Source organism: Kwoniella shivajii, chromosome 7 (genome assembly GCF_035658355.1).
Source record: "Kwoniella shivajii chromosome 7, complete sequence".
In the NCBI taxonomy this organism is placed as follows: domain Eukaryota; kingdom Fungi; phylum Basidiomycota; class Tremellomycetes; order Tremellales; family Cryptococcaceae; genus Kwoniella; species Kwoniella shivajii.
The window spans coordinates 536,737-558,822 of record NC_085914.1 but is presented as its reverse complement, the minus strand read 5'-3'; the positions used below and the strand labels follow the sequence as shown (position 1 = coordinate 558,822).

The 22,086-nt window shown below is 42.1% G+C and overlaps 10 protein-coding genes across 10 annotated transcripts; 5 read left to right on the top strand and 5 right to left on the bottom strand.

Annotated features, from left to right (window-relative positions):
- Positions 1-1,846: 1,846 nt before the first annotated feature.
- On the bottom strand, positions 1,847-2,991 carry IL334_005332 (uncharacterized protein; the record flags this gene model as incomplete). Its single annotated transcript, XM_062937045.1, has 6 exons — positions 1,847-1,942; positions 2,014-2,276; positions 2,343-2,481; positions 2,551-2,676; positions 2,806-2,915; positions 2,976-2,991. The coding sequence occupies 6 exons, from the start codon at positions 2,989-2,991 to the stop codon at positions 1,847-1,849; spliced, it is 750 nt and encodes a 249-aa protein (XP_062793096.1).
- A 393-nt stretch (positions 2,992-3,384) lies between these two features.
- On the top strand, positions 3,385-4,660 carry IL334_005331 (uncharacterized protein; the record flags this gene model as incomplete). Its single annotated transcript, XM_062937044.1, has 5 exons — positions 3,385-3,530; positions 3,589-3,670; positions 3,733-4,086; positions 4,155-4,255; positions 4,312-4,660. 5 exons carry the CDS (start codon positions 3,385-3,387, stop codon positions 4,658-4,660), a joined length of 1,032 nt encoding a protein of 343 aa, XP_062793095.1.
- A 397-nt stretch (positions 4,661-5,057) lies between these two features.
- IL334_005330 (uncharacterized protein) lies at positions 5,058-5,442 on the top strand (the record flags this gene model as incomplete). Its single annotated transcript, XM_062937043.1, has 2 exons — positions 5,058-5,146; positions 5,313-5,442. The coding sequence occupies 2 exons, from the start codon at positions 5,058-5,060 to the stop codon at positions 5,440-5,442; spliced, it is 219 nt and encodes a 72-aa protein (XP_062793094.1).
- A 378-nt stretch (positions 5,443-5,820) lies between these two features.
- Positions 5,821-7,677, bottom strand: IL334_005329 (uncharacterized protein; the record flags this gene model as incomplete). Its single annotated transcript, XM_062937042.1, has 8 exons — positions 5,821-6,084; positions 6,166-6,309; positions 6,390-6,512; positions 6,577-6,736; positions 6,821-7,026; positions 7,174-7,317; positions 7,383-7,500; positions 7,601-7,677. The coding sequence occupies 8 exons, from the start codon at positions 7,675-7,677 to the stop codon at positions 5,821-5,823; spliced, it is 1,236 nt and encodes a 411-aa protein (XP_062793093.1).
- Positions 7,678-8,881: 1,204 nt separating this feature from the next.
- On the bottom strand, positions 8,882-10,974 carry IL334_005328 (uncharacterized protein; the record flags this gene model as incomplete). Its single annotated transcript, XM_062937041.1, has 8 exons — positions 8,882-9,135; positions 9,203-9,243; positions 9,318-10,070; positions 10,129-10,200; positions 10,250-10,356; positions 10,424-10,464; positions 10,522-10,682; positions 10,778-10,974. 8 exons carry the CDS (start codon positions 10,972-10,974, stop codon positions 8,882-8,884), a joined length of 1,626 nt encoding a protein of 541 aa, XP_062793092.1.
- Positions 10,975-11,588: 614 nt separating this feature from the next.
- IL334_005327 (methionyl-tRNA formyltransferase) lies at positions 11,589-13,088 on the top strand (the record flags this gene model as incomplete). Its single annotated transcript, XM_062937040.1, has 6 exons — positions 11,589-11,829; positions 11,891-11,980; positions 12,059-12,405; positions 12,459-12,560; positions 12,615-12,746; positions 12,810-13,088. 6 exons carry the CDS (start codon positions 11,589-11,591, stop codon positions 13,086-13,088), a joined length of 1,191 nt encoding a protein of 396 aa, XP_062793091.1.
- A 332-nt stretch (positions 13,089-13,420) lies between these two features.
- IL334_005326 (uncharacterized protein) lies at positions 13,421-14,130 on the bottom strand (the record flags this gene model as incomplete). The annotated part of the gene is made up of 2 exons (XM_062937039.1): positions 13,421-13,843; positions 13,921-14,130. 2 exons carry the CDS (start codon positions 14,128-14,130, stop codon positions 13,421-13,423), a joined length of 633 nt encoding a protein of 210 aa, XP_062793090.1.
- A 1,676-nt stretch (positions 14,131-15,806) lies between these two features.
- Positions 15,807-16,452, bottom strand: IL334_005325 (uncharacterized protein; the record flags this gene model as incomplete). The annotated part of the gene is made up of 2 exons (XM_062937038.1): positions 15,807-16,016; positions 16,177-16,452. 2 exons carry the CDS (start codon positions 16,450-16,452, stop codon positions 15,807-15,809), a joined length of 486 nt encoding a protein of 161 aa, XP_062793089.1.
- Positions 16,453-16,908: 456 nt separating this feature from the next.
- Positions 16,909-17,851, top strand: IL334_005324 (60S ribosomal protein L1-A; the record flags this gene model as incomplete). Its single annotated transcript, XM_062937037.1, has 4 exons — positions 16,909-17,076; positions 17,175-17,398; positions 17,480-17,705; positions 17,789-17,851. 4 exons carry the CDS (start codon positions 16,909-16,911, stop codon positions 17,849-17,851), a joined length of 681 nt encoding a protein of 226 aa, XP_062793088.1.
- A 1,179-nt stretch (positions 17,852-19,030) lies between these two features.
- On the top strand, positions 19,031-21,653 carry IL334_005323 (uncharacterized protein; the record flags this gene model as incomplete). Its single annotated transcript, XM_062937036.1, has 7 exons — positions 19,031-19,332; positions 19,399-19,707; positions 19,771-20,470; positions 20,573-20,937; positions 21,022-21,166; positions 21,240-21,276; positions 21,397-21,653. 7 exons carry the CDS (start codon positions 19,031-19,033, stop codon positions 21,651-21,653), a joined length of 2,115 nt encoding a protein of 704 aa, XP_062793087.1.
- Positions 21,654-22,086: the final 433 nt, after the last annotated feature.

The following is a 22,086-nucleotide window of genomic DNA, read 5'->3' as shown; positions in this document are numbered from 1 at the left end:
TTATTGAAAGACGTATTGAGCAAAATAAGTTATGAAGGAAAGGGGAAAACAATGTTTTTTTTTTCCAACGTGGGGGTGTAGTTTTATAAGTGCATGCTCGTGGGATAGAGATGGCGAATCTACCTGATTCCACTGTTGGATTGTGTTTTATGACATCATCTGACTCTGCATAACTATATTTTCTTCTTATGGGACTATTCTCAAACGAGAGTAGAAATAACTGATCAAACGAAAAAGCGTCATAATCGATTCGCAGAACCCTTAAAAATCATTCACCTTTCATATTTTTATTGCCCTGTTGGGTGTGTTCGCTTTAACAGTAGTACCTGTGGTGTAAAAGCCCCCCTAAAGCTTTGTGGTCGATCCCAGCTCTCTCTCTGAGATCAACCGACCGAAACACAAAGTTTGGTTTTTCTTTTGTAATTGTCCCTTCCAATCAACTACCAGATAGTCCCTATGACGTATTCGTCTCAGGGGTAACTTTTATAATTCCAGCCAAAACAGACAAAGGGAAACAATCTCCCCATTTCTGTTTACAGAGTCCGCAGCCATGTGCCACACTCGATAATGAGCACTTTGCTGCACTTGAGCAGTGCTAATCTTTCCGTATCCCTTCCAGCAGCACACGAGACTACATGAGTTCTCACTAGGCAAACACATTGGGACACATCATTGCGGGACATCGGCATTCCCATGCTTGATATGACTATGCTGATGAGACCGACCAGCCACCGAGAACTACAGACCATTTCATCGGAATTTTGAGATGCGCTCCGTAATCGCAGAGTACCTTTTTACCCTGAGCGATTCATGATGTGATCGCAATCGAATTCCTACGGCGCCGATCATTTCTCATTGGTCAATGGAAAAAAAGAACAACCATAAAACACACCAAAGGTAGAACTGGGACCTAACGATGCCGTCATCGACACATGTCCTGTTGATTGACTGTGATGATGCAATATTTGCGAGGCAGGGCCACTTATATTGATTAATGATTTGTGATAGAGGATTGAGCGGTTCCTAGCATAGATTAACAGCAAGGGGGGATGCTCATATGGGGCTGACCCTTACCCACACCGTGGTTACATGGCCCGAACGTCATATTATCGTTTAGAGTCCGAATAACAGGAGGCGGGGATGGAGCGAAAGCAACAGATTGATCCGTCACAGACATAAAATATGCTTAATGGATCCTTTTGATCACTGAACACGCAAATTGTTTTCGTCTAAGCGCAGTCTAGATGCTGCAGCGGCATTGAATACCTGTTACGCTTATAAGCGGAAGGCATGACCTTTGAGATTTGATGATACTCAACTTGGATGAGACTGATAGTGCTCTGTCATTCGCTGATCCTATCATCAGACTGTCAGCCTGCTCGACTGTGCGGAGGATAAGTAGAGCGCAGGATTACATCCATACACCTTCCCATCAGTCAGGGTCATTTTTCAGCAGCATGTTGCTTCAGGGCTGACAAGCGACTATTGAAACGGGCAGAATCGCGACAAAGGTATCGTGGGCAAAGGCGCAGTTTCTGAACTACTGTCGATGTTCTTTTGCCAAAAACACGATACACCCACTAGCTATTGAGATTACGATAGCTCAGCTGGCTCTTATAATGAAGACGTGTTTGATCCGAACCGAGGTTCTATCATACTGACTTTGTCAAGTAGATATAGCGGTACTTTTACTCTGAAACCCGAAATCGCTACACGGTTCGTGTCTTGTGAAATGGCGATCCATAAATCATGATACACATACTCAATCCTCGATCCCATAATGCTATTGATCTATTCACTGTATAGTATCGTCTACGAATCTAGCTAATCCAATGCAGAACGCGAATTACATGAAATCGTCATCGTCGAGAACATCGTCATAAGCTTCTGTATCGATCTTGCTTGCTACTTTGGCCGCACCAAGTTTGGGTTTAGCAGATACCTGTCCAGTACACATTTTTCATCAGCATGCAGTTCCAAAGTCTTTCATCGTTCGAGTGGCTTTCAACTTACCTTCTTCTTACCACTGGCTTTATCCCTTTCTTCCTGTTGTTTGGTATTACCCAAAACACTCAAGGACGATGATACTTTTCTCGTTTGAACGGCAGTTAATGTTTCACACATGGTTTTAGACAATTCTTCCACAAAAGTAGCGTAGAGTGGATTGGACTCATGTTGTTTGATTAAAGCGGTAAATATGTCTTTGGATAGATCAGCAAAATCGTTTTTGGTTGTGGGTTTAGTCGAGAGGATAGACGTGAGTGTTTTAGCAGGAGCTGTAAAATACAGTATGTCAGCTACGCAAAGCCTGAATCCGGGACTCGCATTACCAGACTACTCACTTTCATCAAGAGTGGATGCACCCAAAAGATCGGCCGCCACAGCCAAATCAGCTTCTTGTTCTCTTTCTCTAGCAAGTCGCCGTCTATCTTGTTCTGTCATAGTATCGATGATTTCATCTCCGTGATCACCTCGTTCTCTCTGTTTCGTTTGAGATATCAGCTCCATCTCAGCTCAGACAGCAACTGTATTGAGCAACCCCATACTCACAGCTTCGGCCGCCAACCTTTCCTTCTCAGCTAATTTTTGCTTCAAGGACATCTTCTTCTTGGCGGGAGCAGGGGCACTCGTAGTGGCAGCTTTGGGTTTTTCGTCCTCTGAAACATCCCAGTCATCCTACAGGAGAAGCCAATCAGCACGATCCAGGACCCAAGGCAAAGGGGACGTGAAATTGTCTCCCTTGTGACGACTAGCATACGGCCCATAATAGAGCATGTCCTCAAAGGGGTATCGGCCGAAACTCACTTGGTCATCCTCTTCGTCTTCACCTTGCCATTTTTTGGCGGCAACTTTTGGTGGGAGAGCAGTGGGAGCAGGTGTGGAAGACCCAGAGTTGACGGGTTCGTCATCGATATCTACGTCAAACACAGCTGATCAGCTTGATTACAGAAAAGGTGCAGCAGGACATAGCTCACCCCAATCGTCAGACATTGTGTTCGAATCTTCTTTTAGTAATAAAGTTGATAGTGATGTTTCTCCCAATGATCTTGTGTTTCGGATACTGAGGTATCCGCCGTGAATGATTACCTTTTTGTTGCTGAACTATCAGAATGTGAGAAAGTCTGCAAAAGAACACCAACTTTTCTTTTGTTTCAGGTTGACATTGATGAAAACAGCGAAATGCATGAAATTTTCCACGTGGAATTGATTACAACCTTGTTTTTGATTATTTTATCCCAGATTACATACAGTCCTGTAACGAGATTGACTGATTTGTAGGATGGTCTATTGGAGATATCATCTTGTTTCTCGAATCTCGTACTTGACCGGCGAAACAGCTTAGAAGGGGAAGCAGACAGTGCACTCGCTCTCAAGCCGAAAGCAATGGCACATGCCCCTCACCCTCTTGCGACCCTCGACCAAATCATCAACACCCCTTCGTCGAAAGATGGGATACCGAGAGAAGTGGAAGCTGACCTTCGCGTTGCGGGATGTATGTTGATCCAAGAAGCCGGGGTGATGCTGAAGTTGTGAGCTCATCATATGCATTCTTGGACGAAGAGCATCATTGCTGACGATCTAATTTAGACCGCAGAACACAATGGCCACAGCTCAAGTCATATTCCATCGATTTTTCTATGTCTCTTCGTTCTATTCTTTCGGCGTAAATGTACGTTTATCCTTTCACATGTCTATGGTGCAATGCGTTAAAACACTTGAACCCTTCGCTAGGATATCTCCATATCTTCATTATTTCTCTCGACTAAACTGTGTGAGACACCCATTCGATTACGAGATCTTATTAATACATATCTGTTTTTATTGGCACGAATACAACATCTCCTAAATCTTCCCGCAGATCAGCCGTTCAAGATACGCCCGTCTTTAGGTTCAGCTTCCGATTGGCAATTAGGGGATGGACAGAGGAAACAATCTAGTAAAGGGAAAGAGAAAGAACAGGATCCCATCTGGGACGGATTCAAGTTTGATGTACCGGGATTTCATGATGAGGTGTTTTGGGAATGGAAAGATGTCATCACAGCTAGCGAAATGCAAATACTGAAGAGGCTAGGATTTAACATGCAGGTGAGCAATGGCTGAATCAAACGTACTCTCATATCATAGAGATTCCAGCTGAGACGATCTCAATACAGGTCGATCTGCCATATAGTCATATGATAAACTATCTGAAAATATTAGATTTGGTATTTGAAGATGAGGTGGCTCAGATGTGCTGGTCAATATTGAACGACATGTAAGTCTATCAGGTTTAATGATGGGCTCTTATGCTAATCACCCCATACGTTATAGGTTACTGACACCTATGTACGCCATTCATCCACCTCATACCTTAGCATGTGCATCGATACTTCTTTCAACTCGTTTATTACGCATTCCATTGCCGGAAGGGTGGTATATCCTCTTTGACACAACTTTTGATGATATATGGTCATGCAGCGGACATGTCATGAAAGTCTATAATGGTTGGGGAATCGGTACACCACGTGGAACGACCAACTCTGGATTTCACATGAGTCAACATGATGAAGAGAGGACAGGTAAGGAGAACAGATGGAGAAGAGCCTGGGTTTTAGCTCAGAGCAGAAAAGCTGTTAGGAGATGGTTGGAAGAGAGAGAGAAGAATCAAGTGACAACATAGCCTTACCACATACAATAGATACCTAGCATACCATATACCCTTCAGAACAGGATATTGTTGATGAATAATGATGAAGCAAGTCGGCATTGGTGGATATAATAAATCCTAAATTCATAGAAATGTGTGTTTGCCTCCATTATTACGCGTTTTGAACCTATGGCTCGGCATCCTCCGCGTATCAACTTCATTCATCAATCATCTCTTAACTCTTCATATCCCATTAATCGCACTAATCTCCTATCCGTCATTCATCTGATTTACCAACACTACTCTGTATAGTCTATCAGTATACTATCCTTAAGCACCTAGAGATCCGACCTGTTGGTGTACATCTCTTTGATCAAATCTTCACCTGACTAACTTTCAAGCTCAACGGATCACACGACATTCTTTCATCATGGTCCTCGGTAGACTCGTACATTACGCTGTAGACGCTTTGGCTATATCGACTATCCTGGCGGGAGTCAAGAAGACTACAGGTTTCGCGTGAGTCCAGCTTCTTCTTCTGTGCTGCAACCATACCCCTTTATTTTTCTTATAAGGCATACCAGTCAAAGAGCTCTTCGAGCTCTATGTTTCACTTTTCAGTCTACTCTATCTTCGTGCCCAGGATTCGCACTGTACGGGGAAATGCTAATCTGAAACGATGCAGCCCTGCAACTGATCAAATACCCGATTCATCAATCAAATCAGTCACCGACACATACCTTTCTGCAGGAGAGACTGTATTTAGTATTATAGCTGGACAAACTGTGACCAGTCAATATTTCAAGAAGACTTAGAAAACAGAGGTATAGGATAGAAAGGGCTCTACTGGATGTTAGGCTTCAGTATCGATATAAGACGGATGAGACAATACTGAACAAGGGCCATAAGGGCTTACCATTAGAAGGAGATGAAGAAAGGGTTCTTGGTCTCCTTGAATGGGTTATCTGGGCATTCACGGTAAGATATAACGCTCAATGTATCTTGTACAGACATCACCATTTCACATCAATACACATCTAGGTCTCACTGCTAAGCTGAACAACTATAAGAGGCATGTTGACCTCACTACTAATACGACTGTACATACCTAAATCTGCAAAGTGTACGGAACTAATCAATAAATCCGTCTCCCACATTTACCCAACATATGTATGATTACACTCGGCAGAAATCTAGTCCTCTACTACGGTATGGGAAGTTACGAAAACTTGAGGAGGCCCTTTATTTTTAGGTTGACTAGTTTCAAATGGAGATTTGAACTTCGAAACCACACTTGGTAAAATTGGAAATTCACTTAATCTTGCTTTTTTACTTTTATCTGCAACTTCTGAGAAAGGTGCTTCTTCCTCTTCTTCTTCTTGTCTTGAACCATTAGCACGAACGTCGGATGTCGATGGTCTTGGTTTTCGATGTTGATGTTGATGTTGATGTTGGTTCTGAATTGACATTTCCTATTTTTCTTTCTTGTTGCTACTGTTTGGAGTCAATAAACCTATTGCCATAGTTTCAGGACCGACATTCAACCTTTCACCCAATTCAGAAAACTGTTTGGCGGAATATCCATCTGGTAATGGACGTTTATAAGGTGCCATAGGTAAGAAAGTTTGATCTTTTGAATGTGGTGGTAATGATTCCGACATCATGTTTCTTGGTAATAACACCTTCACGAGATCCCCAATTCAGCTCAGATCAATTGAATCGACTCCCGAATAGAATTCTGCGAAACGAATTGCAAACTCACAATTATTGAAATACAGGTTGCAGCGAATAAGGTGAGTTGACTAAAGAGGTATAGAAGATCGTGCCAAAAGCCAGATTTGTTGATCGTTTTGTCTTTAGTCAATGCGTCAATGGATAATATCAGCTACGAAGAAGATGAACCAAAATTCCTTCAGCTGAATTAACCAAAATTTGGGAAACAAACTCACTATAGCAACACTATATCCAATCCTACAAACGGTTCTGATTTGATTCATCTCTGAAAAGAAATGTAATCTTTCCAATACTTCGAAATTCGCTCCTTGCTTTTTAACTGTTCTGAGGAATGAAGGGAAGATGAGGCATAAAACGAGTGATGCGAATGCCAATCTACATGAAAGTCAGGTTAGCATCAAACAACCCAGCTTCCAAGGAAGAAGCAAATGTAGGCAAAGAGGCTGGAGATGAACATACAAAGTACTCATACTTGATCCAACGACAAATAAGTATGCTCTCATCATATCAAGATTCTCAGTCTCGATATGAACAGAACCTATTAATAAAGCAAAAGCAGATACGAAAAGACAAATCCAGACTTTGAAAAAACCTGATCTCAACCAAGATGATTGCGGTCCACCTGGTGTATTCATTGATTTGATTAGATATCCCCAATATAGAAACTGGATTTCATCGTTAAGAATGATTAATGTTAGCGATACTTCGACGTTGAAATAATGATAGAAAGGCGAATAGGACGGCAGTAATCATCCAAGATTGAAAGGGGGCTATTAGGTCTGAGGGAGAGAGAGAGAGAAACATTTACATACCTCTTCCAAATGAATAGCCTGTAAGAAACCCCATCCGGCAGTCATGAAATATAATGCTATTTTCCATATTTGTTGATGTTTAGCAGTCCACAACTGCCAAGGTGCAACTATAGTCTGACCAGTCTGTGGAAGATATATGTAATACTGCACACCAACAACAAAAGTTATTACTATATTTCTCAGATATCAGGACGAGGATGATTACCTACCTCGGCATATAAGACGTGAACGGACATCCATGTGAAGACCAATAAACACGCTATTGACCCTAGTAGGATATGGCACATGACAGCTCTGAACCAATCGTCTTTCGTGTACAACAGGCAACTATATAGAGGAGGGAACGATCAGTCCCGCTTTGCAGGCCTTGGACAATCTTCCTCTATCCAGTGCCCATATCGAGAATAGCATTTTCAGTTGGACCCACCGCCAGCGATCATAATGCCATGTATGCCAAATCATAAATACAAATCCCGTCATAGCTACTAGAGCCGAAAATGACATTGCTGAAGGACTTGATCGATTTGATCAGCACGAAGGTCTCGTATCTTGACTTTTGACTTAACCAAGTCACGCAGCTGGAGTACAGATTACTTACGAGAGGGGCATCTTGAGACTTGATCTGGTTAGTATATGATACCAGGAGTGGGAGGCTATCCAGCGCCTTTACGATGATGATTCACGAGAAACAAGAGTTGCAAAGTTAAATGATTGGGCAGATGATATAAGATGAGATGGTATCCAACTCATGCATAACAAAGGACTATTGTCTTCATCTCACCCGTGTGAAACTGCAGGAGGCATTATTCATCGGTGGAGCCAGATCGTATTTTAATACATCCGTTAGACTCCAAACACGATTCTGGAATTTATACAAAGGATTGAATTTCCTCCTTGAATACAAATCAAACATATACTCGGTTCATCCACCGAGAACAGTACCTTTGTTATCATCGCGTGCTAGATCAGAGGGTATGACAATGCTGTGCATATGTGCATATTCTGAGCTACAGGTACAAAGTCGGTCAAGATCCGAGAGACAATTAGCTATAGATGAACGTTCGAGGCACTGTACCCAGGGATTATCGGCGGTAGCTTTCGGTGGTGAGGACAATCCATCTGCAGACACACTCTGACGCTGCTCCGGTTTATCAGGAAAGGAATATTTTATGATGAGCACGATAAATATCATCAGCTGATATAATTCAGTACTCATTAGGTCGATGACTGATTAATTGTATGTGTACCGTGGTGTTCCGACCAATTCTCGATACACACGATAATTACCTGTGACATACAAAATTAAAATCCACACAGAGCTGAAATGGGGAGAAAAGCACAACTCTGAAACACCCTAAAAGCCCATCTAATCATTCATCATCAAACATTAATCATGGTATATACCCTAATATTACATTCGTCAAGAGAGATTTAGACTTGCAAAAAACAAGGTATGCAAGATTGAACAAGTAATACAACGTCATTTATGATTTTTCTGAAAAAAAATTGTAATTCCTCAAAGGTGCGACGATGGCAGCACAGGTCTTGAGAATGATTCGTCGGTGTTTTCGTAGTCGTAATTTTGGATCAAATTAAGCAAGGACGTTCAAGAAAAAGGGTATACGGCCCTGTGAAGCCTCCTTACCCCACGCTTGGCCGACGATTACGTCCAGTCTCGCGTCTGTCGATGGAACGTCTACATCGTACTCTAATAACCTCCGGGACCCGTTTGATCTGCTTCTCTCCTTCTGCCCTGGCCAACGCCACTATCGACTCTGTTTCGGGAGGCTCTTCCTTCTCTTCTCTCCCTTCTCATGAAGGCCAAATAACGTGCGAAACCATGCTGTGTCGGAGGCTGTGGCTGTTGTTCTGCAGGATGAGTGGATGAGAGCGGCGAGGGCGCAGAAGCATCACCCGACTGTCGCGTTGTTGATACAACTGACGTAGGAGGTGCATTGAAGTCTGATATTGTCAACGATTCATGTCAGTTATAAGGTCAAGCATGACATAGCTTGAGAGGACGACTTACCTTTCCGACATAAAGGGCAAGACGACGATACTTCCAATAGCCTAGAATATGGCGACAAGGATCAGCTTACATTCCTCCGTTCTCAGGCCGGATTCTACAGCTGAATGACACTTACCAAGGATCTATACAGCTCTGATGATAAACATGTTCTCTTTCACAAGGTAGTACTCTCAGATCTTCTCCAGGTTCAAAATCTACCAAACATATAGGACATTGTTGACCATCCATTCCCATCCCTATTCCCGTTCCAGCTTCTTGATCCATTTCGATCGATTGGTTCGGAGTTCCAGTTCCACTTGCTAGTGACGACATTCTTCTTTCTGATATATGAGCCACTGCACTTTTGGAAGAACCTGCATCTGTTCGATCGAGGGTCGTACGCCTAGTACCGCCCGATTCAGGATCATATACCATTTGTCCCAACAACATTCCATCGAGATTATGTTCCGATGAAGGACTCTTGGACGGTGGTCCTCCGACAAGTCTTTCATTGTTCTTGTTATATTTGATGACTGGAAATGTATCCAATACAGCTTGTGCTAATCCTCTTGCGGTACTTTGAGGTCCTTGCTCGTCATCACCTTCTCTTCGTCCATATCTCTCGGGATGTAGCATAGCTCTTCTAGCTCCCATTATCAACATGAATATGAACATGAAAGATACCACTCCAGTAATGGTATATAGCACGATCATAGGTGACGAGGTTTTCTTGTTTCCTCCACCAGACGATGAGTCGTTTGACGGCGAGGCGTTGGGTATGCCAGTTGCGGTCGCTTGACCAGTCGAATTACGTGCGGTCAAAGTACCCATGAGAAATGACTTATATGATGGAGCGTTATTTGCTAGCGAATCATTCACGTCCGAGCCACTGTGCAAAAGGATGAGTACATCGTCGCAGTAGGTAGGATGTAAACAAGTAGACTTGCGATATATTCAACAAAGTCCCGTTATAATTCTCAAACGTGTCATTGGTATGTACGAATTGATTATCAATCAGTCTTGAGGGGAGTGTCAGATTCCATCCATAACGAAGAGCATGACACTCACCTTGCGACCTGAACCGTCTTCGTTGCGAATACATCTAAAGGCTTCTCGAAATCTGTGATATATTCTGGATTGAGTAAGCAGGACTGCGAGTGAGATGTATAGAGTAGCTGCATAACAAATACACTGGGTCAGTACGACATCTCCAGGTCAATTCCGAATCGAAGAATTACTCACAGCCGACACAGCTCCTCTGTCTCTTGCCAATGTGAAGATGTCTGCCGAGTGATTCGTAAGCGACTCATCTTTCAGCTCTGGATCGTTACTATACTCACCCCATTCTTGACTCGCGGTGGTCTCATTCACATCACAACTTATATACGCTATCCACGGTGTTGAAGTTGTAAGATTTACGCCCATATTACTCTCTGAGAAATGAACCAAAGCTCCAGAAGTAGTGCCGCCCGTTGCTATGTCCGCTTGAAGTTGAAACGATCTATCAACGACAAAGTATTAGCATGAATACCATTTGATCTAGTTGGGTTCACTGGTATTCGATATGTCATATTAGTGTATATCACATCTACTCACACTGCTCCACTGTACGTTCCTACTGGATCTGTCCAGGCTATGGCGATGGTAGAAGAATCGGTGAAATTTAATCCTGAAGTATCATTGACTGCTACTGCGGGTATATATGCGGAGGCTGGTAGGGATTGTAAGATGAATGTCGATATTGTTGGGATGAGCAAGAGTGTTGAGAGTGATAATCGTGAATGAGAAGACATCTTGACCTTTTGAGCACTGATTGCGTCTATAAAAAGAGTCTACAGGACGACAAGTCCTCCATGGGACAGCGAATCCCTTGTGGGTTGAATAATATCTAAAATCAATTCGATCCAGGTGTAGGATAAGGGAAGTGCCGATATAACCAGGTAATACCTATCCACGGTGTAGACTACAGAACCGATAATGATGATTTTGAGGCAAGTTATAAAGGTGTTGTTACAAAGGAAAGGATATGATACTGTATACTTTTTCGTTCAATCGACTGCGACTGCGTGGGTTATAAGACTGCTGATTCTGCTCGTATCGCTATATCGTTGAGCGAAGTTTTCGTGGTGTCGTTTTCGAGAGTGAATGTCGATATGCTAGCCAGCTTATACAGAAATGAGCTGATCGAATGATGATCAGTATGTTTATGACATATGATTTGGAATAGGAATGGGCAACAAACTATGTGAATGATGATTCAAAATACTTGTTGTCGCAAAACGTTGTGCCTTAAAATGACTTCAGAAATATCAATTCAGACTACCACTTACACGGAGATCCGCATATATATCACTTGAGCATGTCCACAGCATCATATATGCATGTCAAGACTCTGAAAGACATATAGATGATATTCAGATCTACGGCATTCAGCTGTTCTAAGAGATTTCCGAAATACCTAAATCAACATGATCCATCGAATGTAAGGCGAACCGGCGGTATTTTCGGATATTCACTTCGTTATTCTTCATCATCCACATCCACATCCATATCCACACTCACAACGAATATCGATAGATACAAGATCTTATTTTGTGGCTCAGATGAATTCTCTGTAGCTTCACTTAAAGCTGTACATCAAGCAAAAGGTATTTACTCGTGTTTAGTGGTTCACTTATGGCGCTAATCATGACATGACGAAATCTACAGATTTATGGGAATCAATTGATGTGGTCGTTCCACCCGAAAGAGAGATAGGTAGAGGTGGTAAACACCATAAATCATTGGAGAAATACACTCGTAAATCATCCTTTAGTCAACAGAAAGTCTTTATAAATGTGAGAAGTTTAGCTGAATCCATTATCTCGGGTGAAATAGCTATACTTCGTCAATTCGCTGAATCGAATGACCTTGCAACCCATTCTGTACCTCAAAAAGGTATAAAAACATGGTCACCTCCTTCACCCTTTACATCAACTGATCCATCTCACCTATTACTCACAGCTTCGTTTGGTCATATCATTCCTCTTCGACTACTGAAGCTCTTCCCCGAAGATCATAGGTTGAACGTTCACCCTTCTTTACTACCTAGATGGAGAGGTGCCGCTCCTGTACAATGGACAATAGCAACCGGGGATGAAGGGACAGGAGTCAGCGTTCAACGTTTAGTCAAATATAGTCTTGGAGTAGATGCTGGAGATATAATAGGTTCCGTGGAGAATATCGTATGTCATCCCTCAGCTATATTAGAGACAAAATGAGCTAAGTTCATGATCAGGATGTACCTGGAGATGCTACTTATAACAACTTCATTCCCCATCTGGCTGAGCTAGGAGGGAGGCTTCTTGTTGATGCTCTCAGGAAATTGAGAGATGGAACGGTAAGTCTTTCTTAACACTTGTGCATAATTTCATTGCTGATTTCATAGATGAAGGCTACTTTCATACCCCAAAATCGTGATCAGATCACTTTCGCTCCTAAGATTACTCATGAAACAGCTCAAATCAAGTGGTCTGAGCAAAGCGCAGAAGAAATAGATAGACTGCATCGAGGTATACATCATCAAGTATGTTGACCATTTTCTCGTCTCAACCACCTGTACTGTATATGCTCATGCGTTATGATCAAGGTTCCACTTTGGAGTTGTATTTTGTCAACTACAGCTCATCTTGTATCGCTTCGACCTCTTGAACCATCCGAATATCCGGTAGATGTCCCTTCGGAAGTTGGTACAGCACGTCTTCTTAAGCAAGGTAAACATCGTCGATTGTATGTTTCATGTGCAAAGGGGACATGGCTGGAAGTACTGGAAGTGCAAATGGCCGGAAAGAAAGCTTTGGGTATCAAAGAATGGTGGAATGGATTACCTAAAGATGTAAGGGATAAAGGGGAAGTCAAGTTGTATTGAGTACGAGTGACAATCACAGGCATGCTAAAACGATTTTTAATGGCTGAAGAGGCGGATATCCGAAAAACGTTATCAGGTGCACACCCGCAGCAAGCGTTTTTGAGTGGCAAATGAATCAAACATAAGAGAAATATACGTCCAAGGATGGCGATGATAATTTCAATAGCGTGCATACAACATCTCATAACAAAACAATATATCTACCGTCTGTCCCAGTCACACTATACAGCCGATACTGGTCGTGCAATTATCAGCATCGATAATGACCAAGCCTCGATATTCGAATGGCCAACTCACGAGGTACATTTCCCTTTTTTCTTGGCTCGTCAAGCTTATTCCCATTCATCATGACAATCTTGATTTGAATCTGTACCAGCACAATACATGGCTATCGCTTTGTAAACTCTTGCTACCCTATACATATGACAAAGATTCTCCTTCTCCGGTGTCAACTGTTCTAACTGATCATCCGTCATGAGCTTTTCAGTTTCCATCCAAGCTAGAATTGATAATTTGATATATTTAAAAGCTGTATGATGTTTTCCAAGACTTGTGCTGGCGCCAGAAGCGATTCTTGAAAGTATACAGTACTGTCCTGCACTTAATAATTTCTTATTTTCCATAGTTAAAGGATGTGTTCCATTGATTAGATTTACACATTCGTCAAATAACCATTGGCAGTGATCAACGATTTCCAAGTCGCCACTGATCAAAAAGGAGATATAATGAAGTACGAGACTTTGTTGATAAGTTTCCTACCAATAAAATAGAACATATCAGCACAGCTCGTGTCTTGTATTTTGAGGAAGAGGGTACAAAATGGTATACTCACGTCTTCAACTCCTCCATTGGCAGCTAAGATCTCTGGAGGAAGAGGACGATCCTCGATCCTTGAATATTCCAAAGTTTGATAAAAAACGATGGAAATCAAGCTGTTTTCTCCAGCTGTGATAGCTTGAGTAGGGGTGTCGTCCATTGTCTCGTTCTCAGCGATGAGTCCGGATGAGACAATAGGTAGTGCAGGGGAAGAAGCGCTAGACATATTGATTATTTTTTCGTTTGGTGTTCTTCTGTAAAATAGTCAGAATTGTATCTGAGAGGTAATAGTATGCACAGATGGAGAAAAACACAGATGATTGATAGTACTTATATACATGGTGCGAAAGAGATGATCGTTCCATCGTTTCCTGGCAACTCGAGTCGCATCAATCTACTATGAGACACGAAGTCAACCTTAAATCGATGTACATACTCGCTGAACAGCATAAGAAGAGCTTCTGTGAAGGTTCGTCATTCTATGATGTATGTCTTATTTGGAGTGCCACAGTCATTGTCTCATACAAACATATGTACATACGTTGGTGAGACCGGAATGCGAGTAATTGAACTTGACAATATTCTACAGCTGAGAAGTACGAGAACTGCACAACGTATATTGGTGGATGACGATTGTTAACATGATATATCTCTTGCACGATTCTTTGATACCTTAACTGAAATGGGTTCTGATCTCTCGCTTGATCAGTCATTATTCCATACCCATGTATACACGCCTCTCTGCCTCAGCCTGATCTCAGTCCACTTTTCTCTTCTTGTTTGGCCCATCTTGATTATCTTCAGTTATCTCAGCACATTTCCGGCTCTCACCTACTACGTGTGATTGTTAAGGTTCGAGTTGTTCCTGAGCTTTGGGAATTTGGATCTCAGACTTGAGCCTATCGATAATCATGTCCTTGCCATCTAAGAGTACATTGATGCAGCGATGTACAGTATCAATGTCGCGATCTTTTTCTGGAATGCTCAGTTCATGGTTACCATGTTCAAGAACAGCATTTTTCTCAATTTTGTCAAGATCTCGATTTGTGCCTTGAAAACCATGTTCTCCTTCGTGAGGGATTTACTCTCTTCTTGAAAATGTATAGTCTGTTTGTTTTCTTCTTCAGAGCTTTGATGTTTTCTTGTAGCTTTTCGACTTCAGCTTATTTCTGAAGGTCATCATTCCTTGAAGCATTGGCAGTATTGGGCAATGAAACGTTGTCCATTCCGGAATGCGTAGAAGGTACAGTCTGAATGAATGTCATGACACGCAGAAATGATATCGACTGAGGAGGTACTTGGAACATAGTCTGCAATGATCCCTTACAGTAGAGATCAACTTATTGACGTTGGTTGACGTTCCTTTAGCGCTTCCACTTAATTTAAGATTGTATTTCCCTCCATCAGTTGAGCGCGGGGAATCGTTCAAAAACTGAGAGGGCCATCGTCAGTCCAGATGGAACAATCAGAGAGACAATCAATATCATAACCATGCAATCCTCGGATTGTCTTCTGTGAGTTGATCGGATACCAGTCATGCTCAAAGAGGAATTTCCTCTTTTATCGATCGTTCTAGTCATATCCGGTTCGTTGAACCAATAATGCTGTATAAAGTAAGTGGGACGGTTAGAAGCTGAAATGGAACCGGATTATGAGTACACCATGATATGAGTCAGCACGGAATGAATTGAATGAGCGTGTGAGAAGAGGCAGAAGAAAGTTAAAACAGCAAACGGTCAACAGTAAAGAAAGAACAGAGCCAGAACACATGAAAAAATATTTCATCAATGTAGGACAATGATGAGGGAGATTGTGAAAGAGTGATCAATGCGTTATTCCTTAATCCATACAACATGATGTTTTGTTTTCCTATGATATCTATCGATGCAGTGGGTTTCATAGCTATCTTCCCTCCAATAATGGTAAATCACGATTTGCGTTCTCCTCAGCTATACTACCTGCATCAACCCCATCCAGAGGTAATTTACCACCCGCAGCCCTCCTAGCTGCCTTTTCAGCTTCCAGATCGATTTTGATACGGTGTAATTGACTGAATACTTGTGAACGCAGATATGCTCCGAATGGAGTCAGATCTTTTGATTGACGTGAGAGCTGTGCGGTTGAAGTTGGTTAGCGTTGGTCATTGTATTATCAACCCGACTGATAGTATGTAAGATGAAAACAACAGATATGGTGTATTCAACATTACATTGCCAATCTACCTATTAGAATCACCTTCCAAGAATCCGAACGAAGATAGTCAATAACTCACCAACAAACCTTCTATTCCACCAGCTTTTTCAACGTCCCTAACTCTTCTCATTTGAGTTTTGACACCACGCAGTTTAGGTAAAGCATCTCCCCGTCCAACAGGTTCACCAAGTAATGTAACTGGCCAATCCACCCTTGTTAAATTAGGTTTGAAAGTTCTTTTGGTCTTTTGTAATGATTTCGGTTTATTGTTTCCTGATCGTGTAGGTGCTATTGGTATTATAGCTGGATTTGAACGACGGGATAGTAGTGTTGATAGTGAGGGGATTCTCGACATTTCAGAATAAGTTGTTGGATGTATATGTCTTGAGTAGCTTGGTAGTTGGTGATTGATCGTGGCTCGGTATGGCGTACTGATTGGCTGTTGTTGTTCACTGAAGATATGCTTTGATTGCTGTATTAATACGTATGGATCGAACACTTCATGCGAACATTCATCTTTCCTATAGATTCCCCCCGAGACTGTTATAAACCTCCACATTCAAGAGGAATAAAGTGCCACATCTCAAAACTAAAACGCCGAACACCACAAAACTCCGATGAAAAAAAACTATTGTAAATCCAGCGAATACCTCTTCCTCCGCTCTTCACCACCATACCGCAAACCCACCGTACCCCCTTGCACTGAATACACTTGTTCAATTACATCTATCTCCTCCTCCTCTCTCTTCTGCTTCTTCTTCATCCATCAAGACCCGTTTCACTCCGGCCTGATCATCAAAAACATTCCACAATGTCCAAACTTCAGGCATCAAGCGTGCGAGGGTCCATCAAAACCCTTCTTTCTCAATCTTCTTTAGAAGGTCACAAAGAAGCTGGTGGTAAAAAGAGAAACTTTGTAGAGACCATCGAACTCCAAATCGGTCTTAAGAACTACGACCCTCAACGAGACAAGCGATTCGTGAGTGATCAATTACCCTTAGAAAACAGCTTTAGGAAGACTATGGCTTGTGTTAGTCTGTCAGTGCACATTCGCTGACCTACACACTCTACATTTAGTCCGGTACCGTCAAGCTCCCTCACGTTCCCCGACCTCGAATGCAACTTTGTATCTTGGCCGATGCTGCCGACGTTGACAGAGCTAAGCAACTTGATGAGGAACTCCCCTTCATGACCGTTGAGGATTTGAAGAAGCTTAACAAGAACAAGAAGCTCGTTAAGAAGCTAGCTCAAAAATACGATGCTTTCCTTGCTTCTGAAGCTTTGATCAAGCAAATTCCTCGGTAAGTCACATGAATCAATTCAAACGTCCAAATCAAAGCCTGCGAGTGAGTAACCTGCTGACCCTTTTTGCTCTCGTTCAGTTTACTCGGTCCCGGTCTTTCCAAAGCTGGTAAATTCCCCACCCCCGTCTCTCACTCTGAGGATCTTCAACGAAAGGTCACCGAAGTCCGATCCACCATCAAATTCCAACTTAAAAAGGTTCTTTGTCTCGGTGTCGCCGTCGGTCACGTTGATATGGAGGAAGACCAAATCATGCAAAACACCATGTTGGCCATCAATTTCTTGATCTCTCTTCTTAAGAAACAAGTGAGTATCAAATTCTATACTTACAAAAATATCAGAATGATGTTATCAAGGTGATTTTGCTGACGATGTTATCGCGTTTTTAGTGGCAAAACATCCAATCTCTTACCATCAAATCCACCATGGGTAAACCTCAACGACTTTTCTAAGCTCGTTCGTTGCTTTACGTCTTTTCGTATTTTTCTCAAGTTATATCGACATGTCATGTTTGGTTCAGATGGAATAATCAGAAGGAGATTTAAGAGGATGATGGGGCAAAACAGGAGCTTTCGCACGCTTATACCCAAGTCTTGTCTGAGCCCTTCATTGGGTTTATTTGTCGGGGACCGAGGGGAGCCTTTAATCTACCTTTTTTCATTTTTTTCTGGTTTTTCTCGTCTAATTGATTTTGGTCATTCAGTATGCTGGAGAGATATGATTCGATATGCATAAAGGATGTGCTTCTTTACAATCTGGATCTGAGATTGCATGGATGTCATCGGTTCCAGTTTCGGTGGGTTACGCTACCAGCTGATTCTGAATGATGCAAGCAGTGTCATAGCATTGCTCGATCTTTCACTATCTCTGTATTTCTGGATCGTCTCTTCACCTTAACAAAAGCAGCAAACACAGCACGTTCATCGTACACGATGGATACTTCGAACAACATTCGGACCGATGCTTTCACTTCTATTTTTCCTACTAATTCCCTGTATGGGCTGTTTCGGGATATTTATCATACAGTTCCATTTTCTTCATCTATTTCTGAACCGTGCCTGATTAGTTTGACTCGACCTGTTCAATACGAGTAGTTGATATTATAATTAATTAAGGTTGTTACGGGAACGACACTAGGCAGTTTGATGATCTGCTTATCAAGCTAATTTACATGATACTCCTTCATTGCCTCATCTCCATTCCCTTCAACCCTCTTCAACCCTTCATGTTTTTCACTCTTCTCCCTGGTTCCATCTGCCCTTCACCAGTCAAAGTCGTGAACGTTTGCCCCCTTTTGCTTTCGGTCAGCAGTTGTGATATCCTTTGAATATGAGAAAGACCGGGCCGAGATTTCAATAGTTTTGTTATCTTGGGAAATAAGCCGAAAGACCGAAAGGGTCTTGTATCTTTCTGTTCGAACATTTTTTCCCAACTATTTGTAACAATTTGAAAGTTGACTCGACTCGACATCAACCTGATTGCTTGGAATACAATTCACAGTAAACATAATATTATATATATATATATATGAGAAGAAAATTGTCATTCCTCCGAGTTCTTCTTCTCAAGTACATATGTTCAGTACAGCTTCTATGATATACAATAGATAGATCAACCTATCGCAGTCGAAGATGTCATTCACTGGTCGAGGACCATCACCTTCACCATACAATCCAACTACTTCATCACCTTCGCCATTCAATCCTACTTCTTCCTCATCTTCATCGCCTCGAGGTAGACCATCTTCACCTAGGGGTAGAACATCCTCACCACGTCCACCGCCGAGCTATGCTCGTTCATCTTTGGATAGATCGCCTTCATTGAATCCGTTGGGTTTCGATGAGAGACCAAGAGTACCTCCTCCTATATATTTGAGAAGTTCAAGTCCTGGTAGTAATGGTAAAGGCTCTTTGAAGATCCACGTTCCAGCTTGGTGAGTTGGGTCATCTTTCGTGACTTGCCAAAAGTAAGCTGAAAATAGTATCAATCATATCATTAGGGGTGTATCCCTGGTTCGTCCATCTAGAATACTACAACTTCCTCCTTTAGAAGATGGGTCGATAGCAAGAGAACCTCCGGGTGAAGATACAGTCTTATCAGGATCATTGGAAGTTAACATGAAAGAACGTAAAAAAGTAAAAGCCATTTCAGTAGGTGTACAATCTGTATGTAGGTTACATATGGGTGTAGGAAGAACTTGGGAGGAAGATGGAATATTCGAAAGAGGCGTTGAAATATTAGGTTCTTCAAATGGTAATGGTAATGATACTGGTGAAGAAGGTATTTGGTTAGAGAAAGGCACGCAATCGTAAGTGATTCGCATTTCTTACATGGGATCTCACACTTATTCCACACCATCTTTGTATCTTAGCTTCTCATTCACCATCATCTTACCTGCAACTCTGGCCACAACGGATCATCACAATTTCGGAAGAGTATCATATATCTTAACGGCAAGAGTAGAAGGTATCACTTCTTCTTCTTCATTCTCATCCATATTCAAAGCGTCACCGTCACCTTCATTAGATCCTTCTATACCCAATGTGGGTGATTTCGAAAGAGTGATAGCTAGATCAGATAGACTCGCTTCAGCGTCAGCTTCACAGATGTCATCTCCATCAGGAGGAATCAGTGGAAAACATGGAGCGAGTAAAGATGATTTACTTGGAACGCAAGGATCATCATTGGAAGATACATTAGAAGGTAGCGCGATTTCAATTGGAGGTGAAGGTTCACCTTCAGTTCAAGGATTATATACTAGAAGACAATCAAATGATCAAGGTCCAAACTCACTTCCAGGTCCGATACCACCTTTGTCTCTTTCACCAGGACAAATGCAAAGACCTTCACAAAGAAAATCATCATTCTCATCGACGACTGATCCCACGGCAACGACAACGACAGGCTCAAACTCGAACGCAAATTGGATGAAAGGCGATTTATGCGCTTCAAGAGCTTTGATAGTTCATGCAAACCCTTCGAGAAGTGGTGGTCCGACTCAATTGGATATAAGAAAAGAAGGTTTCGTAGATGGCTTAGGTACATGGAGGTTTAGTGCCAACGCGGATGTGGTGAGTAATTCATTATTCGTAGTGCATCATCTAAGTTATACGTTTCAAACCGAGCGCGTGATGTTGGGTATGATCGGAAATGCTGATACTGCAAACGACCAGTTTTCCATCTCAGCAGTCATGTTAATCTCAATCAATATTCCAGCACCTTCACCGACCGTCACCATATTTTTAGTCCGTGTCGTACTCTCACAATCGTATACTATTATATCACCTAGAACACCAAATAATACACCTCATATGCCAGAAGCACCCAAACAGCAAGTGATATATCAAGTGGGTAGACCCCATAGACCGGGGGAAAGGTATCCAGCGAGAAATGTTGAATCCCTTTGGAGAGGGAAAGAAGTTCCAGGAAATGGGAAAAAGAACGTATCCCCTGAAATAAGTGGATACGAAGGATGGAAAATCAGAGCTGTGGCTAGATTACCTGGTCATGACAATATCAGACCTACTACAAACCATGGGTCAGTTTCGGTTTCTCGTCATCTATCATGTCTTAAGTATCAAGTACAGAAGTACAAAAATTGATAATTGTGCATATACCGCAGGACCATCACTCCAATAAGAGTGAAACATGAATTGACATTACAAGTGTTCTATTCACTCGATGGAAGATGCGTTCGTGATGATCCCATAGAGGGTCCAGGTGAATTACGAATGATGTCTGTCAGAATGCCTATTGCAGTACCTTCCGTGAGTCTTACCGCATTCGTATCGACCTTGCGATGCAGAAGGATGAAAGCTAATCTAGTCAATGTGTGCAAAGTGTTGTCTTACTGTGAGCGCTTTGGTGTTACCAACTTGTGAGTGATTCTTCTGACTTCTCCCATTCGATCACATGCTTTGATGATTCGATCGACTACCCTCAATCGTTAAGTGTGACGATGAAGATACTCCAAGCTGATGTCGCGATTCCGTTATAGACGATTCCTCCGACCAAGCCATTTCACCTGGAGATATCGATTGCATCCTATCATGTCCAGATGAAGCCAAACAATGCATGTGTGGATCTACGTTTGCCGAACTAGGAGCAGCAGCTATGAGAAGAATGCAAAACGTCGAGCAGGATGAATTGGAAGAAAGAGTGAGGGAAAGAGCTAATGAAGGTGGAAATAAAGAAGATGAAGCTAGAAGAGATAGTATGAGCGGAAATCGAGCAGGTCCTTCAGGTAGTCAGTAAAGTGCATGCAAAGTATCATGGTATTACCCAGTTGGATAATGTCAATTTTATGCATCTTTGATCGATTGGATTGGGGTGATATCTATAAATAGCTAGTAATAGTCCTCTTTTCTCCACTCTCCCCCCACTTTAATCAAGCGGTATGACGCTGTGCCTTGATATATCTTTTTCCCAACCCCACTCCACCCACTTTGACTCGGAATAAACATGGGGAAGATGGACTGTGGTAATAATGTATATACGGACACGAAATGCTCTCGTAGAGGCTACAGCACACATAGCAGTATATCATGTAACATCCACTTTTAGAGTGATGTACAGAGCAGAAACGCATTTGTAGACCTGAAGATATATCGAAAACGCTTGAATCCCAATAAGAGAAATCAAGGGGTGGCCTAATCACCTCAAGTGCAAATGGACCGATAATCCCGCC